At 37.0% G+C, this 18,327-nt stretch overlaps 1 protein-coding gene across 7 annotated transcripts in view; it reads left to right on the top strand.

The window, feature by feature from the left end:
- The window catches only part of POC5 (POC5 centriolar protein), a 30,495-nt gene extending 13,026 nt beyond the window's left edge, over positions 1 to 17,469 (top strand). For 6 of the 7 annotated variants that reach the window (XM_055536596.1, XM_055536599.1, XM_055536593.1 and 3 more), the window contains 7 exons: positions 934 to 1,110; positions 2,712 to 2,816; positions 4,458 to 4,637; positions 5,952 to 6,105; positions 9,896 to 10,182; positions 14,185 to 14,361; positions 17,089 to 17,469. In XM_055536596.1, coding sequence (XP_055392571.1) covers positions 934 to 1,110; positions 2,712 to 2,816; positions 4,458 to 4,637; positions 5,952 to 6,105; positions 9,896 to 10,182; positions 14,185 to 14,361; positions 17,089 to 17,232 — 1,224 coding nt within the window. In that variant the 3' untranslated portion in view covers positions 17,233 to 17,469. The remainder of the gene's footprint in view (positions 1 to 933; positions 1,111 to 2,711; positions 2,817 to 4,457; positions 4,638 to 5,951; positions 6,106 to 9,895; positions 10,183 to 14,184; positions 14,362 to 17,088) is intronic. The other variant, XM_055536600.1, reaches the window with a different exon arrangement.
- The last annotated feature ends 858 nt before the right edge of the window (positions 17,470 to 18,327 follow it).

The following is an 18,327-nucleotide window of genomic DNA, read 5'->3' as shown; positions in this document are numbered from 1 at the left end:
GAGAAAATGACAGTTTTTTCTGAAACAGTTTGAGAAAACTAAACTGAGTATTCACATACACGGAAAAATTATGATCATCAGAGTTTTGTGGCATCCATATTTTCTCCAATATTTGAAACCTTAAATTCTAGAAGTAATCTTTTAGTATAATTTTTCTCCATGGAACAGGTTTCATGCTTCTAACCATGGTGTAAGTCCACTGAGGTAGTATACCACCATTTAAAGACTGTCACATGTTCAGTTAACCCTACTGTTATCCCTACTGTTTTTTGATAACATGATTATTTGGTCTTTTTACTTATGCCAGTCAGTAGGGTAAAAAGCAATCAGTCTTAGCAATTCATTGTAAGGTGCCCATTGTGATGAATGATTTGCAGGAAGAAAGCATCAACTCTGATGGTTTCCACTGTTCATCTCTCTAAATACCATCCCAGTTCAGTGGCTTGACCTCAGCCATGGTCCTGCATTTCCTTTTTCTCTCATTCACCTAAATATGGATATTTAAGTCCTTGACTTTATTTGTCCTAGTTATTAATGAATGAGACCTAAAAAATTTTAATGACAGTTGAGTTCAGTCACTCAGTCGTGTCCGACTCTTTGCAACCCCATGGACCACAGCACGCCAGGCCTCCCTGTCCATCACCAACTCCCAGAGTTTACCCAAACTCATGTCCATTGAGTCAGTGATGCCATCCAAGATTTCATAGAAGTAACTTAAAATGGGAGAAAAAAGTATGTACTTAGTATGGTGTGTGAACTAAGAAGAGCTATGGCTTGTTGAACATGCAAACGTTTTCATTAGTGGATTTTTTTTAATAGCTCTTATGTTGAATGCTTGTTTTGAGTTTTTTAACTTTTTTCCTAATTTCACTGTCATTTTATGAGGAGCATTAAGGAGCAAACTACTTAATTGTCAGCATATTTATTTTTCAGACAAACATCATATCTGAACTAAGTAAATGGAGACTGAATTTTATTGACTGGCACCGAATGGAAATGAAAAAAGAGAGAGAGAAACATGAAGCAGATTTAAAACAACTGTGCAGCCAGATCAACAGCTTGAAGGAGCTGCAGAAAACCTATGAGGTCTCCATTGGGAGAAAAGATGAGGTCTTTTTTTTCATACTGCTTTTTAAGTGAGAGTCAGTAAATGTCTTGTTAGGTAATAAATGCCAGGAACTGAGTGTTTAGATTGTACAAGATACAAAGGGAAAATCACTTCAGAAACTAGTAGAAAAGTAGATGCATAGAAATAAGATTTATTCTTCATATTAAATGTGCTAGGATCATGTCATTTTATCTTGGCCACCACGTTCATTGTGCTCAAAGAGTGCTATATTGAGTGTGGGAACACTATTTTTTTCTTCCCCATCTTTTCTTCCTAACTGCCCTAAAGAGAATGTCAGGGATCCAGCATTACCCACATTTTAAACCATCCTTTTGGAGGGGTATAGGTATCCCACGTTCTATCTGTGATATGTCTTTACTCATTCATGAAGTCCTTTCTTCATTATGTTGATAAGCACAAGAGCACTGTGTTTTGCTTTCTGTTAGCCTCTTAAAGAACTTGAGAGTAGGGTTCAAGTCTGTGCTAATCTGGGGCTTCCCAACAGCACCTTGAACAAAGCAGATGGGCAGCAAACCTACAGCTCCCCCAGGACGATAGTGGCTTTCGGAGAACAGCAGACAGCTCAGCTACTTGTCTGCAGATGCAGCCCTCACTGTTTTAGTGAACTAGAAAAGATTGTGGTTATTTTTTAAATACATCTTTTGAGAGTGTCATAGGATGCAGTGTAGAATCAGTCATTTTACATAACTTGCTTTTTTGAAACAAAGATACTAATGTCAGTCATTTTCTATATTACCCTCAAAACCCTGTCCTTGACAGTTTTAAAATATTTTATTAAATTTTTTTGTTTCAAAGTGTATCACACAAAAAGAGTATACATGCATATCTAGTTTTTGAAAACAAAGTGAACAGCTATGTGCCACTACACAGCTTAACAAAATACTACTAGGATCTTAGAATGCCTGCCCTTTTCCACTTTTGGAAATTATTTAAAGAACCAGAATAAATATCTCTCAGCAAATATGCCTAATTTACTAAATCTCTTTTAATGGGCCCATTTTAGATATATGTTTCAGTTGTTCAGTTCTTTATAAGAGAGAATATTATCTCAGGATTTAAAAGCCTTCATAGATTTTTTTTTTTTAAAGAACAGGAATACTATCACTGAAAAAGTACACCAAAATGTAACTATTAATTATTTACTTTTATGAGTTTGTTGAATCCAGAAAATCATTAAACAGTTATTGAGGAACTTCTAATCCAAGCTATTAAAGGTACTTAGGGACTAAAAATATATTTTAAAACTGGTCTCTGCCCTCAAGTCTAGTGAATAAAAACATTTTGTATACGTAGCAAAACTCTCCAATGTATGATGGTTTTTCTTAAATTAAATGCCAGTGATCATATTAATTTTCATACACATAAACATTTTATTGATTATTACTAGGGTACACATAATGAAGATTTCTTTCCTCTTTTGTTCCCCTTCATTCATTGATAAGTAGTATATTCACATGGGGAAGTTTTTTGGTCTTTATAAAGATAATGAGGTTACCTGGATGAATACAGTAATGATCCGTAAGTATTCTTTCTAGCATTTTTTGATATATGAAAAAGTCATTTTACTCGTTGCTGTTTACAGGTGATTTCTAGCTTGTCTCATGCCATAGGCAAGCAAAAGGAAAGGATAGAGTTGATGAGAACATTCTTCCACTGGCGAATCAACCACGTCAAATCAAGGCAGGATGTAAGTGTGAAAAACAAAAGCTGATTGATATTTATTAGACTTCTGAACTCAGAAGCATTTAGAATCACGTATTAGAACTCTTGTTCAAGTCAGAGAAAGACTTGTTTTTTAATAAGTCAAAATTAATTAATTTAATGTTACTCTTACTTTAAACTTGATGTTGGTACAGTTTGGGGAAAAAATACTTCCTTATATTTTGTTGACTTGTTGATATACATTTTCTGCCTCATGGTAGGTTAAATACAGAGTGTACCTAAATTACAGATGTCCTGGTTATGGAACCCCTTTAACTAATTTGACCTCAGATTTAATTACATGAATTTATCATCTTTAGCATATCATAAGCTTCCTATATTGTTTCTACTTCTAAAATGCCTGAATATATCATCTTTAAAGAGGCAGTACTATATTTATACATTATAAAGTTGCATAAATGTTTGTTGTGTAATTTGCCTCAATAAGAATTTTTAAAATCCATGTCCATAAAGATTTTTTAAAATTGTTCTGAGTTTATACATAAACTTGAATATGTTTTATTTTAATTACATGAATATGTTAAATTTTAATCAATTTATTAAATTTTAATTAATTTATTTTAATTAAGTATATCAGTGTAAATATAAATTGAAAATAGTAGATTATTGTATCAGAAGTACAAAAGTATGAAAGTATATATGTATCCCAGAAGAAGACAAAGACTCAAGAATGTAGGGGATGGAGATACATACGTATATATGTATTTTATTTATGATAATCATGTGAGTCATGGAGTAATCTTTATGCATTTAGTTCCAAGAGAGTAATATTTAAGGAAAAGGCTGTTACTGTCATGGAGTACGATTTCTCCTTTAAGAGTGCTTCTTAGTGCTTTCCTTTATTTCCCAGTAGATTAAATCTACATTAACCATATTTAAAAGGGCTATTTAAAATTGAGTCCTATTTGGAAGGTTATTTATTGGGTGACATAATGATAATATATTATATTCAAATGTTAGTTGAAAGAGTTTAAGTTGCCATCACTTTTTGAATAAAAATTTTTTTTAAGAAAATTGAAAATTGGAAATGCTTCTTCAGGAGACTTTAAATTCTTTGATAGAAGAATAGCATGTGTTCCTACTAGGATCAATTTGCTATAAAATATGATGGCAAAAGTTTGCTGTAAAATATGATGGCAGAGTGTGTAAACTCATCTGCTTATGGTGGCTGCCAAGCTGGAGAGAAAGGGCCATCTCGAGCCACACCACCACCCTTTCTGCCATCCAGCTCCTAGTCCTGTTCTCAGCCAGAATGTCATCAGATTCATAACCAAGATAGCATGGGCAAGTCACTCATTTTCTTCCATTGGGTTTTTTGTTTCTCCTCTACCTTGATGAGTTGCATAAAACCGTGATGTAATGGATAGGAGCTTAGACTCTGGAATGAGGCAAGGCTGGCTTTTCGCTTTCTGCCTGTGTGGTCTGGGCATGTCGCTTAACCTCCCTAAGCCTGTCCTCCCATCTGCACATGAGAAGAACATGAGTACACGGTATGAAGTGGTAACGCAGGCACCCCGCTTACCCCACAGGGCTATGTTTTGTATTGCTGCTGCCAGTGTATTTACCAGTCCACTGTGTTTTGAGTTTGTGTATTACTTTCACTCAGGTTTATGAAAGTAAACTAGCTGACCAGTATTTTCGGCGAACTTTACTGAAGAAAGTCTGGAGAGGCTGGCGGGCCGTAGTACAGAAGCAGTGGAAAGAGGTGGTGGAACGAGCTTGTCAAGCCAGAGCTGAAGAAGTCTGTGTCCAGATTTCCAATGACTATGAAGCCAAAGTTGCTCTGGTAGATATTTTTTGCTTTATTTTCTCTTTTTTAAGTAAAAATTAAAAAGTTGAGTAGCCATCACTCACTGGCCAAGGAACCTGTTTCTCAAGTTTCATACACTGTGGTGTGGGTTCAGATAGACTGTTGGGAAGGAGCAGCACTAAGTCAGACTTACAGACTTTATTCTTTTAGCCAGTTATAATTTTGACCTCCAGACCTGTGTAAATCTCTTGTATGTACATTTCTCTTGGAAGGGTAAATCACCCGCAGATCATTACCTCTCTAAGAAAATGTACTTTATTAGGCTTCTTCTGGCCTTTATTTAGCTAAAAATGAAGACTAAAAACAAAAATGTTTACACCCGTGGCAGATGCACATCAATGTAGGGCAGGAACTGCCACAATATTGTAAAGTAGAAAATGAAGTCGCTTAGTCGTGTCTGACTCTTTGCAACCTCATGGACTATAGCCTGCTAGGCTCCCGCATCCATGGGATTCTCCAGGCAAGAATCCCGGAGTGGGTTGCCATTTACTTCTCCAATTGTAAAGTAATTAGCCTCCAATTAAATAAGTTAATTAAAAAAAAAGTTTATCCTTATGTTATTTTAAATAAACTATGTTTTTATAAGTTTGATATAAAGCAATTATATATAAATTGAAGTTATTTAGACTTATAACAATAATATAACATTGTTTCCAAGTGAAAACATTTGAGACACAAAATGAAAATAAGCACCATATTGAAGAATGCAGTAGGCCTCTTGAAATCAAATATTAAAAGGAAAATTTTTTTCATCATTATAATACTAAATTCTTAAAGTTTTATTATGCAAATAACATTCTGTGATTGACAATGACATGCAAAAAAATGTACTCCCTTTAGATTTGGTCTATGGGTAGGTGTTGTACCTAATGCCACTTTGCACTTTAAATTCTATAGATAACACTTAGTTAAAAAAAAAGAAAAGAAATCAGTTACTGTTGCTGGCAGGATATTTTACTATCCAACATAAAAGTATATAGTAAGAAATAACAGCCTTTTGTATAATTAGAATACACCAGTCCTGATTGAAGCCAGTATGAAATTCCCTTTGTTTAAACCTTGACCTTATAGTTAGGAATGAAAATGTTGTGTTGATGGAGACACTGGAGGTAAAATGCATCTTTTAAAATAATTTGAGACTCAGCAGAAGAAGTATATGCTAAAGTGATTTTAGTATTTCACACGAAAATAACTTCACAGTATAAGAAGTCTCTTTTTTAAAACAATAAATGATATTCTTCCTTGTAGCTCAGTTTTTTTTCTTCTTTTTAAAAATTCTCCTGATTTTAGTTAACTGGAGCTTTGGAAAATGCAAAAGCTGAGATCCAAAGGATGCAGCATGAAAAAGAGCACTTTGAAGATTCCATGAAGAAAGCTTTCATGAGGGGTGTATGTGCGTTAAATCTTGAGGCCATGACTATATTTCAGAACAGAGGTGATACAGGTTAGTGTTTTATTTAAGATTCTCTGCCTACTTTCAAAAAGGATTTGAGGAGATTTCAGTGACTGGTGTGGTCTGCAGCACTAATTTTCTTATCTAGTATCTTATCCAAACACTATTTTTAATATCATAATGTTATATCCAGTTTTAAATCTGCCATGAAAATTCTCTCAAGTCATGGATTTCTGGTTTTTTCCTAAGTAGCCAAATGCCTTGGACTGTTTTGTTGATTAAATATTTCTTGTCTATTCATGGTTTCCCGTTTTTTAAAAAAAAAATTGCTTGTCTTCCAGTGTAAGAGAAGCCTCAACTAAAACTCATTTCAACAAATATAAATATAGGCCTATCTGTAGAAGTCAACTAAAATAATTCTGTGTCAAGAAAAGTCCATGTATTAGCTCAGATCTGAATGATTCTTATCATCCACATGACATAGAACAGCTTTGCCACCAATTTACAGTGGGGCCTATTTTGCTCACTGGGTTTTAGAAAACTAAAATTTCTTCTGTGAACAAAGAAGATAATATAAATCTTCATTACCTGCTTTATAGCGGGTTCTTGTGAAAATGCAATGAAATACAATTGCAAGCACTTTAAAAGACAAAAAACACTAACATGTAAGAGGCTAGTAATGATATAATTGTTGCAGTCTTAAGTCAGCCTCATAAACTTAATGTATATAAATATGTGAACATTTTTGCAGTATTTTTAAATCCTGCTTGAAAATCAGATTATTCATCAGGGACACAATTTTATTTTGTAACATCATTAATATGATTTCAGTCCTGTGAACAACTTGTCTGTGCTTGTTATGCCCTCATTTTCAAAGCACCAACAAATATTTTTTATTTCAAATGTGTGTGCTGTGGATGGTGGTGAGTTCAGGCAAGTTGTGTTCTTTCTAAAGCAGTCGTGGTGTGTGGCCCCCTGGCAAGTTAGAGACTTAGACTCAGATAGATCCTCGAGACTGAATCTTTATCTTGCTGATACCCAAATAAGTACTTGATTTCTCCAACAAGTGGTCTTTTAGTTGAGTAGTAATGCTGGAAACAAATGTACCATCACCAGTGATTGAAGATCTGCTTTCAGTTTTAATTGTTAGAAAGTTGAATATATTAAATTGAAGAATTTAACTATCTACTTATAACAACAGGTACTGGGTTTCACAAGTGCAGTGAGAACTTATAATCATTAGAACTTGCTACATTCGATTACAAGAAGTCTATTTAACATAACCTACTTAAGGTTGTGAATTGACTTAGGATACAGTGTTTTACCACCTTAATATATTTACCATCTTAAATTTTTAAATTCAAATACAGCAATGTCTCCTACGGGCAAATATGCATAGTAGGATTTCTGATGTGTATTCTGATTGTTATACAATGTGACTTATTTTGCTACTGTTGCCTTTAAGTCTGTTGTCATCTGTAGCTAATGCCAGGTTCTAGAATCTGAGAGGTTTTGAATGGCCTTGTGCTTTGTTTATTATAACAATGGAAGAAAAAGATGGCAGGAATAGTAAGACACACATCAGCAGTACACTCTAGTATTGATGAAGCTACCAAAGGCAAAAGCTCATTGTAATCTAATGCTGGACTTGCTCTGTGATACTTAAGTCTTGTGGCATTTTAATAACAGCTATTAAAATAGAATTTTTAAAATTCTCAAGAGAAAAGAAAATTATTCCTGGTCCCTTGAAGATAATTGCTTTTTATAATTTTTTAAATTTCTTTCAATTATTTGCTAGCCATAATCCTCAGTGCATCATATTGTAAAGTGTCCTAATAAATCTTATAGTTCAGATAGAAGTTTCTGCTGCTGCTAAGTTGCTTCAGTCGTGTCTGACTCTGAGACCCCACAGACAGCAGCTCACCCAGGCTCCACCATCCCTGGGATTCTCCAGGCAAGAACACTGGAGTGTGTTGCCATTTCCTTCCCCAACGTGTGAAAGTGAAGTCGCTCAGTCATGTCTGACTCGTAGCAACCCGTGGACTGCAGCCTACCAGGCTCCTCCATCCATGGGATTTTCCAGGCAAGAGTACTGGAGCGGGGTGCCATTGCCTTCTCCGAGAAGTTTCTGTGAGGTAGACAAAATGTGACAATACAAATGGCCTTTAAAAGGATACCCGCAAATTTTTAAAGTAGTTCTAGGAACAGTAGAAAAATACTTTCCAGCTGAAAAATGTGTCCAGTTAAAGTTAGAATAATTACAGTACTGGTTCCATACCTGATAAGCCTGCCACCCACCTAAAAGTAGACAATCAGAGTCACTTTCTATGAAAAGCATGTTAAAACTCAGTGTGTATGTGTGTTTTCAAAGCAAAAGCAGTATTTTTATATTGAATTAGTCTCTCCAAATTATTTCAAAGGACCTAGGCATTATAATTCTCATTAAACTTTGTTAATGAAGTAACTATTGCTCAATTTTATATAAAGATATTCTTAAGACAGGAACTTACATAGTAGCCCAAATTTCTAGATGGAAAGAGGACACCATAGAAAACCATTTAAACATAGGGTTACATAATGCCCTCTATTCAAATATTCTGAAACATCTCAGTGACTGAATATTGAAATCCTCACCCTGATGTTTGATATCAGGGATTTATGGACTTCCCTGGTGTCTCAGATGGTAAAGAATCTTCCTGTGATGCAGGAGATCTGGGTTCACTTCCTGAGTCAGGAAGATCCCCTGGAGAAGAGAATGGCTACCCACTCCAGTATCCTTGCCTGGAGAATCCATGCACTGAGGAGCCTGGCAGCCTACAGTTCATGGGGTCACAAAGAGTTGGACATGACTGAGCGACTAAGCACGCGTGCATATACAGTCTCAAATGGAAATTTTAACCAAATCCTCGTACTGAGAGGGAAAAATCTAGACTAGGACCCTTCATCCTAGCTTCTGGAAGCTGACATTTTATATTTCTTTGATCTAGGATTAAGTTTCAGTTCTGAGAAAAGGTTACTATATATGTGTCACTAAAATCAGTTGTGTACAAATATGCTTTTATATAATCTACCTGCAAGAATTCATTTCTTCTACAGTATCAAAAGTAAAGCTTTTAGTGTTGCAAACTGATTTATTACTGTTTGCTGAAAAAATCAAGAATTAAAAATACATGGGTTTTTAAACCTCAAGTTGTGAGTGACAGTGATGTGTCAGTGTTGGTTAATCGACTGTAACAAATGTATCACTGTGTGCATAATATCCATTGTAGGGGAGGTTGTGGGTATGTGGGAACAGGGAGTATATGGGAACTCTGTACTTGCATTCAGTTTAGTTGTGAACCTAAAATGTCTCTAAAAATAGTTTATTTAAAAAAATTCATTGGTCTTGTTTGAATAGGAGTGATAGATGGTAAATGAAGAGGGTATGGTGATTATCAGAAAGTTATTCTAAAGATCTAAATACCAGGCCATTTATCAGGATAGTTGTATGAAATAATGGAAAGAACATAAATCCTTAGGCATAGTGTGACCGTATTATTGTACTGTTTGTAAGGTCCCAGGTGAGTACCTTTTTTTTTTTTTTTTTTTTTTTCACATAAAAGCAAATCACTCATTAACCGTCATGTGTTAAAGTGGTCTGAAGTCTTTAATGGTTAATGTTGACATTAACCAGTCAACACTGACATAGTGTATTCACTGAACCCTATTAACATACCCAGTGATAACACATTTCTGTATTTCTGTGGGACCAAATTTTAGCTAGGACGGATTTTCCTTGTTGGGAAGATAAAAGGAATCTTAACTTGGAAACGTGTTAATGGAATTAATATGTGGTTTCTAGGAACAGATTTCACGACCAATAAAAGGGAAGAGTATGGGCCTGGTGTTCAAGGAAAAGAGCCTCCTTCTGCTCATTTGGATGCTTCAGCCGCTCCGGTGCCCTCGGCGGGCGCAGTGCCGCCGTCCCCGCCAGCAGCGGCCCTCGGAGCCCCCTGCGCGGCTGCCTTTCCCTCGGCGGCTTCCGTCACCTCTGCCGGCGCCGCTTCCGCTTCCTCAGCCCACCTCCCGGTCTCGGCGCCCCATGGCGCTGGGCTGATCGCTGCAGCTTCTGCTGCACAGGAGGAAATGGTCAGTACAGTAATGCAGTGCCTGTGGTGGGAAAAGGGTTCCAAACTTGTTTGTATTGTGGATATTCTGAACTCAGAACCTATTTTCCCATGGAGAAAAAAAAGTCTAGACGGTCTTTAGGCCAATCCACAGAAAATATTTAATATACAAATTAACTAAAACATTAATTTATAGTGAAAATAATACCTGACAATTCTATTACAGGAGTGATAATTAAAAATGAAGAACGTTTTAATTTTAAAGGAAAGAAAGTTTCAGGGGTCTAGGAGGCTAATGGCTCTTCTGTACATTTTCTGTTCAACTGTCTGTGTTAGTCACTCAGTTGTCTTCGACTCTGTGATTCCCATGGACTGTAGCCCACCAGACTCCTATGTCCATGGGATTCTCCAGGCAAGAATACTAGAGTGGGTAGTCATGCCCTCCTCCAGGAATCTTCCGGACCCAGGGATCAAACCTGGGTCTCCCACGTTGCAGGCAGATTCTTTACTGTCTGAGCCACCAGGGAGGCGTTCCCTCTTCGTGGATGGCAGATATTAACACTACTCTGTAGTGACTCCATCTTAATTTGATTAGGTTTTAAGTTTTCATTTATAATTGGAATGAAGATAGCAATTGTTTTTCCTAAAATCACTAGCTGCTAATAGAGGGGTTCATAGAGGGGGAGGAGAAGGCAATGGCACCCCACTCCAGTGCTCTTGCCTGGAAAATCCCATGGACGGAGGAGCCTGGTAGGCTGCAGTCCATGGGGTCGCTACAAGTCGGACACGACTGAGCGACTTCACTTTCACTTTTCACTTTCATGCATTAGAGAAGGAAATGGCAACCCACTCCAGTATTCTTGCCTAGAGAATCCCAAGGATGGGGGAGCCTGGTGGGCTGCCGTCTATGGGGTCGCACAGAGTCGGACACAACTGAAGCGACTTAGCAGCATAGAGGGGGAAGAGTACTGAAGGAGGATAGAGTATTTGTGGGAGAATTTACCTGAAGTTCAATTAATCAAGCTGTTTATCTGCATATCATGGCTCTGACTTCCTGGCCTCCTGTTGTGAAACCTGTATTCTTCAGTGTCTCTCAAAGGGCATAAGGATACCGGCCAAGTTTATCAGACTCAACTCTGCAGGGCTTTTTAAAAATAACCATATGCCCTTCTTCCCTACTCTGGCTTGGATCTGGCACAAAGCCTTCTATAAAGGCACTGGGATGATTCTTATTTGCTTGTCTCCCTCTCCTCTCTGACCCTAACCACTTACATGAAAGGAAGAAAGATGGCCGAGTAGGTTTTAGGTTTTAAAAGAGTTAGATTGGAGATGTCATAGTGCTCGGCAGCTCTCTGTAGCTAAGGGAACATATTGAGTCAACTGGACGATTAGTCATCTGAAGTATTCCTGCTGACTTGAATTTCTGCCTTTGGGAAGCTACTAACTTTAGGGGGAAATTTTTAAAATCTATTTTTGCAAATCTCAACGTATTTTTGCTCCTCATTCAAAGAGGCTTAAAAAAAAAATGACTTAAAAGAAATCTGAATGTGTCGGGGAGTTTTGATTTAGAAAGATACTACAGTTCTACTGGCATGTGTTCAGCTGTGTTTATTTTTCATGATTACACATTTTGAAGTGAAATCCTATACTAATGATCTCATTTAAATAAACATGGTGGTTTGTCATTCATATGCATATCCAGATAACACGGAGAGCTAGATTTTTCAAAATTCCCTTCTAAATATGACTACACGTACATTTGTACATCTGGGTTTGTATCTGAATCTGAATGTGTATAGGAAGAACCCAATGAATGAATCTGTTTACCACCCTTTTTTATTACTTTTTGAAACAGTTTGGTTACCTGAGACAATTTTGAAGTCTTTGAAACCTAAAAAACACAATATTAGATAGGCCTTTTTCTTCCCCCATCCCTCCAACTACATTCTGCCCCTTCAGAACAGTCACACATTCCATTTCATTGACGTAAGTAGAGCCTTGAGAGAGAAAGGAGAATGACAAACTAATCTGTAGGTATCATGGTAGTTTTCTTCCTTTTCTATTTAATTAAATACTCAGTTCAGTCGCTCAGTCATGTCCGACTCTGAGACCCCATGGACTGCAGCACGCCAGGCCTCCCTGTCCATCACCAACTCCTGGAGCTTACTCAAACTCATGTCCATCAAGTCGGTGATGCCATCCAACCATCTCATCCTCTAAATTAAATACTCAGATTTACCTCAAATATGTCTTCTTGGCTTTGGAAAGAACCATAATGACAAAAGCAGAAACAAATACATAACTTGGATTACTTACCTTACATGAAACCATTGTTGCTGGACACAGGAAAAAAAGAGAGATTTGTGATTCGGGACCAGCTGTCTTTCTCTTCATTTGAATCACAGAAACTTTCTTTCCTTCCAAAACGTTTTCTAGTCTTCCTCAATATTTCTAGGACCTAAAGGAGGTGTGTATAGAAAGTAAACTGCAGAGTATCAGGAGACAAATAACTGAAGAAGGGAGGAATACCGTTCTAGTGAAAGAACGTTTTCATCTGTAAAATTATTTCATTTCTGCAGACATCATCAGTGTGTTAAAATATCATAATTTCATGATGAAAATAATTTTCAAAAAAGATACGTGCTCGCTTTGACAGCACATATACTGGACGTGTGCTGTTTAGCAAATGTACTATTGTAGTTCACAAAGTTGAACAGTAGATGGCACTTGACTTTTTATAACTCCAGTTGAAATAATTGGAAGAGTTTGAATTGAATTTTTAAGCTGTTCAGTAAGGTTTCTCTTCACTCTTCATCTGAACGGAAAGTGCAAGGCTAGCATTAGTCAGCTGGGGCTGCTCTCCCTATTTCATAAATGAGGAAACTGAGGGCTAGGGAGAATAACTTGCCAGTGGACAGTTACTAATATAGTTTGAATTCAGAGTTTGAAAATCTGGCTTCAGAGCCCTGTACTCTTGAGCAATAATCATGCATTGTTTCCATGTCAGATACTAAAATACAGATATTAGAGTTTTCTAAATATGCCATTTCCCTTTTTTCTTACTCCTTTTGATTTTTGCCCAGCTGATGGGATTAGTTGATCACGAAAAAAGAATGAGTACATGTATGTGTTGCTCCTGGTGTAAATGTAACCTTTCTGGAGTATTGTCCAACTGTAAGCAACAAAAGCTGTAAAACCTGGCATTACCTTTTGATACGATCATCCCATTTTTGCAATACACTGCAAATAGCTCTCAAAGGAAAAGGAAGGTCCAGTGGTTAGGATTCCGTGGTTTTACTGCTGAGGGACTGGGTTCCATCCTTGGTCGGGTGACTAAGATCCCACAAGCCACATAGTGTGACCCTCCCCCCCCAAAAAAAACCCTATTCATGAAGAAAAATTATATTAACAATGCCATAAGGAAAAGGGGAAGACAGAAAAGCATATGTGTACTGGTAATTTATCCATAAGGGTCGTTTATTAAACAGATCAGTGGATCTGAAGAATAGGGATTGTTTGGGAAGGGAGATGGGTATGACCCTAAAGAAAGGACAGTGTGAGGGAGAGCCTTGTGATGATGGAACAGCTGTGTGCCTTGATCGCAGTGATGGTCACGGACGTCCACACGTCCAAGCGGCGTCCGTGCCAGTGCCGCCTTGCTGGCTTTGCTGCTGTCAGTGTGCAGTACTTGTCTAAGGTGCCATCGTTGGAGGAGGCTGGGTGCAGCACACGTGGGGCCTCTCCGTGCACTCTTTGCCACTTCCCATGAATCTGTAGCTATTTCGAAATAAAGCTTTAGAAGGTCCTAGAATCCTATAAAATAGCTGGAATACCAAGGTTAAAGGGGTATTTGGAATGGTTAGTTTTATGTTAATGCTTTTTGTCTTGTTTAAAGACTTTTCCCCATGTTAGAGTTGGTTGAATATACAATTATTTAAAGTGCCTGTGTATTTTCAAGTTACAGAAGCAAAAGTACCATAGATTTTGCCATAGATTTTCTGCCAACCGAATATTTCTTTTATAGTGTGGGCCCAGGGTGGTGACATCAGCACAACAGAAAGCTGGGAGAACAATCACAGCCCGGGTCACAGGGAGGTGTGATTTTGCTTCAAAAAACAGAATCAGTAGCAGTTTGGCTATAATGGGAGTTTCTCCTCCCATGAGCTCCGTTATTGTGGAAAAACATCATCCGGTCACAGTGGTGAGTCTGCCTTTGATAACTTTTGGTCACAAAACCTTTTTCCTGAGAGTTGATAGACTAATAAGCACTTAAATGCCATGTTGAGAAGAAGATCAAAATCCATGATAACTGGTACTTGTTCTGCCTTTACTACTACAGTCTTTATATACTTTACATGTGTACCTTTCCTATTTTAAGAGATTAATTTCAGAGACTTTGTTTCTTGTCAGTTGTATGCTGTGTGTGTCAGTCACTCGGTCGTGTCCGACTCTTTGCAGTCCCGTGGACTGTAGCCCCCCAGATTCCTCTGTCCATGCAATTCTTCAGGCAAGGATACTGGGGTGGGTTGCCATTCCTTCTTCAGGGGTCTTCCCGACCCAGGAATCGAACCCAGCATTGTGGGCAGATGGTTTACCGTCTGAGCCACTAGGGAATGAGGGTAGGGGCTCATCTGGGATAGTATAAAAATTATCAAATACAAAAATTAATCCAGTGTGTTGATGGCCAAAAGGGCAAAATATATAAATGATTTCTCAATAAATTTTTTAAAGACAAAAACCATTTACTCATTAACTGCTATCCATATAGCATATTTTTTACCCTAAGAAAAACTTACCTACTTTCATGGTGTTTAATTTTTGCTCCTTTTTTTTTTTTTTTGGAAGTCTTCTTCCTACTTTTTCAAATACAATTGTCAACATATTTCTAACTTGGGGAAAAAATCAGGTTGCAATAAATTCATGTGATATAAAGAAAAGTACATGAAACTTAAGCAAAAATAAACAAGAAAACCTGAGTTAATGCCTTAGTTTAGCTACTTACTGCCTTTGTGATCATATACAAATCAAAAAATATTTGAGCCTCCATTTTTTTGATGTGTAAAACAGGAGCAATAAGAGTATTTAGCTCCTAGAGTTAACTGTCAGGATGCAGGATTAAATGAGGTACTGTGAAAATTAAATGAGATGCACTTTGTAAACTGTAAAGCCATAAGCAAATTTAATTTAATAAAAATTACTAGAGAAGGACACATGGGATATCTCCTGTTATTTCTTATAATCATACATGAATCAACAATTATCTCAAAAAGTTTAATTTCTAAAAATTAGGAGAACACATCCCTAAAGAGAAACAAAGATTGATTTTATTATAAAAGAGAATGCTCTGTATATAACTTGCAGTCTTAAACAACATTCCTGTCTACTTAATACATCAAAAAGATGCAAGGAATGATTGTAAATGCTTTTCTTTGTGGATACTAGATTGTTTCTAGATGATTAAGTCAAAAGAAGCTGGATTGATTGTTTAAATTTAGCCTCAGGTAAAGTCTGACAGTGAAGCTGCAGACTGAGATGGAAGTACCGAGTCCAGACTGAACATGTGGAGGGTGGAGAATCATCTTAGCCTCTGTAGGTTGGACAGACTTTGAAAGTCCTTACATGAGTTCTCTACGTATTTTTGAAAATGTGAGCTTAGTTATCAAAGATGAGAGGAAATGAACTCATTTCTGTTTTTATCAGCACATAGGATATTTATAAAGAAATGGGGGAGAGAGACTGTCCATTTGTAAGATAAGATGTAAAGAGAGCACATGTGTTTATTTTTAATTCCGACAAACTGTGGTTTTGTACTGATTGGAGTGATACTTTACAGAAAAAGAACCAAGAAACTATAACTGCCTTTTGTTTATTTAGTATGTCCAGTGACTCTTCAGTAATTGGCCATGAATTAAATAGCCATAAACTGCTTCCATTATTACCTGCTTTGGATTATGTAACAGACACAGTGGCAGTCCTCTGTACTATTTTTCATTTTATTCCAGGATCCCAAGAACTAGAACTATTAGAAACAGTTACTTACTAATAAACCATTCTCCAGATTTCTGACACTGGAGCTCCATCTGCTGGATAATTGCTTACCTCTAAGGCTACTTGCGGAGAAGGCAATGGCACCCCACTCCAGTACTCTTGCCTGGAAAATCCCATGGACGGAGGAGCCTGGTGGGCTGCAGTCCATGGGGTCGCGAAGAGTCGGACACCACTGAGCGACTTCACTTTCACGCATTGGAGAAGGAAATGGCAACCCGCTCCAGTGTTCTTGCCTGGAGAATCCCGGGGGACGGTGGGGCCTGTGCCGCCGTCTATGGGGTCGCACAGAGTCGGACACGACTGAAGCGACTTAGCAGCAGCAGCAGCAGCAAGGCTACTTGGTTCTGTGCTATGTTTTGTAGACACGATGCCAGTGGGGCCATGGTCTTGTTTCTGCAGTTCTCTTGCCCATCATCCCTAAGGAGAAATAGCTCTTTTTTTATGTCAGATCAGGTGGTTAGCAACTAAAATTTCATACCATTTGCAAGAATCTCTTCTATTTGTAGTGGTTATCCAGTTATTTATGTACAAAGAAACATTTATATAAAATACTTTAAGAAAGGAGGTTATTTTTTATTTCTTTAAAGAAGAACTCTAATTAAATGGAATCTGACATGAGAATCTTTGTTTCAAGAGGTTTTGTCCATTTCCTAAGCAAAAGCTGTATCATAGAGCTTTTGAAATGCACGGTGAATGTTTTGATATGTATAATTTTATGTCAAGTATTTTATAGATGACTTTTCTAAATGGAAGACCCTAATAGGAATCTACATGTACTAATGTTTGTTGGGTTAAACTGTAGATAATGAAATAATATTGAAATAATATTTAGTATGTATAATTTTATGGAATTGTTTAAAGTATATTTTTGCTTTTTCAGCAAACCATTCCTCAAGCTACTGCAGCAAAATATCCGCGGACCATTCACCCTGAAGGTAGTACGTCAGCTTCCAGGTCTCTTGGAACCAGATCAACTCACACCCAGTCTCTCACAAGCATTCAGTCCATAAAAGTGGTTGACTAAAATGAATATGTTCATATAGAGGGCTTTTAATTCTTCTGGCTTTACCAAGAATTAGAAGTCTTTAGTTTTTAAAATTTCATATTCTTAGAACATTATGGATATATCATGTTCATTTTTTCAAAGTTACAAGAGACTTTTTCAAGCTGTACCATCCGTTGTAACTATATGTAGAATTATTTTAATGTTATTTTTTATTTAAGCAATTAAGTAAAACATTTTTTTAAATTAAAAAAGAAACTGGACTTAATTTTTTTAATAGGTTCAACGTGTCACTGATTATATCAAAGTACATAAATCCTGTTTTTGTAAAAGGCTAAATCATTTCCAGTGTTACCAAGTAAACTTTGAAAGAGAACTTGATTTTAAAAAATTATTTATACTAATAGAGACTAAGGTATTATTTGAAAATTTAAAAGATAAAAGCCAAGAGTAATAATACCACAGAGTTTTTTTGTGACTTTAGTATATTAGTCCTCATTTTTCTAGGATTCTAACAATTAAAAATAGGGGAAATAGCAATACCTATGAGTAAAATTTTTAATGTTAAAAGAGGAAAAGCATTTTACTAGCACAAAAACAGAGTCACCGAAACATCAAAAAGCAGTTTCCTAGTAGAAGGATTCTATTTCTCATGTTCTTTCTCACCTTGTTGAAACTCTATACCTTTAAACCGTTTTTTGCTCTGAACATGCAGACATTGTCCTGTGGTGGTATAGCCCTGGACAATTCGGCGAGACTTGTCCTTCCAGGCCTGGCAGAGACTTGTCCATGGCTGGACGAAAGGAAGAAACCGTCTGGACAAACAGATTTAGGAGAACAGAGACCAGGCTTCTGATGGTTTTACTGCTGGCTGACTGGGTTGTCTTGAGCCAGACACTTAATGGCAGGATCCTCAGCTGTGAAGTAATGAGATCTACCTACCCCACCTCTTTCCCAAAGTTCTTAGGCTTATATAAAAATGAGCAGATTCCGAAGAACTTGTGTAGAGCCTAGGTTTCTGTATCTTTCATAGAAGTGGGTGGTTTCAGCCTCTTTCTGTCTGAACATGACCTAGCCCTGTGCTCTAACTTTACCACTGGAAATACAGTTTTTCTT

The sequence above is a fragment of the Bubalus kerabau genome, chromosome 10 (assembly GCF_029407905.1).
Source record: "Bubalus kerabau isolate K-KA32 ecotype Philippines breed swamp buffalo chromosome 10, PCC_UOA_SB_1v2, whole genome shotgun sequence".
NCBI lineage: Eukaryota > Metazoa > Chordata > Mammalia > Artiodactyla > Bovidae > Bubalus > Bubalus kerabau.
Note: the sequence above shows the minus strand (reverse complement) of the source record. Positions and strands in the feature narration are given on the sequence as shown.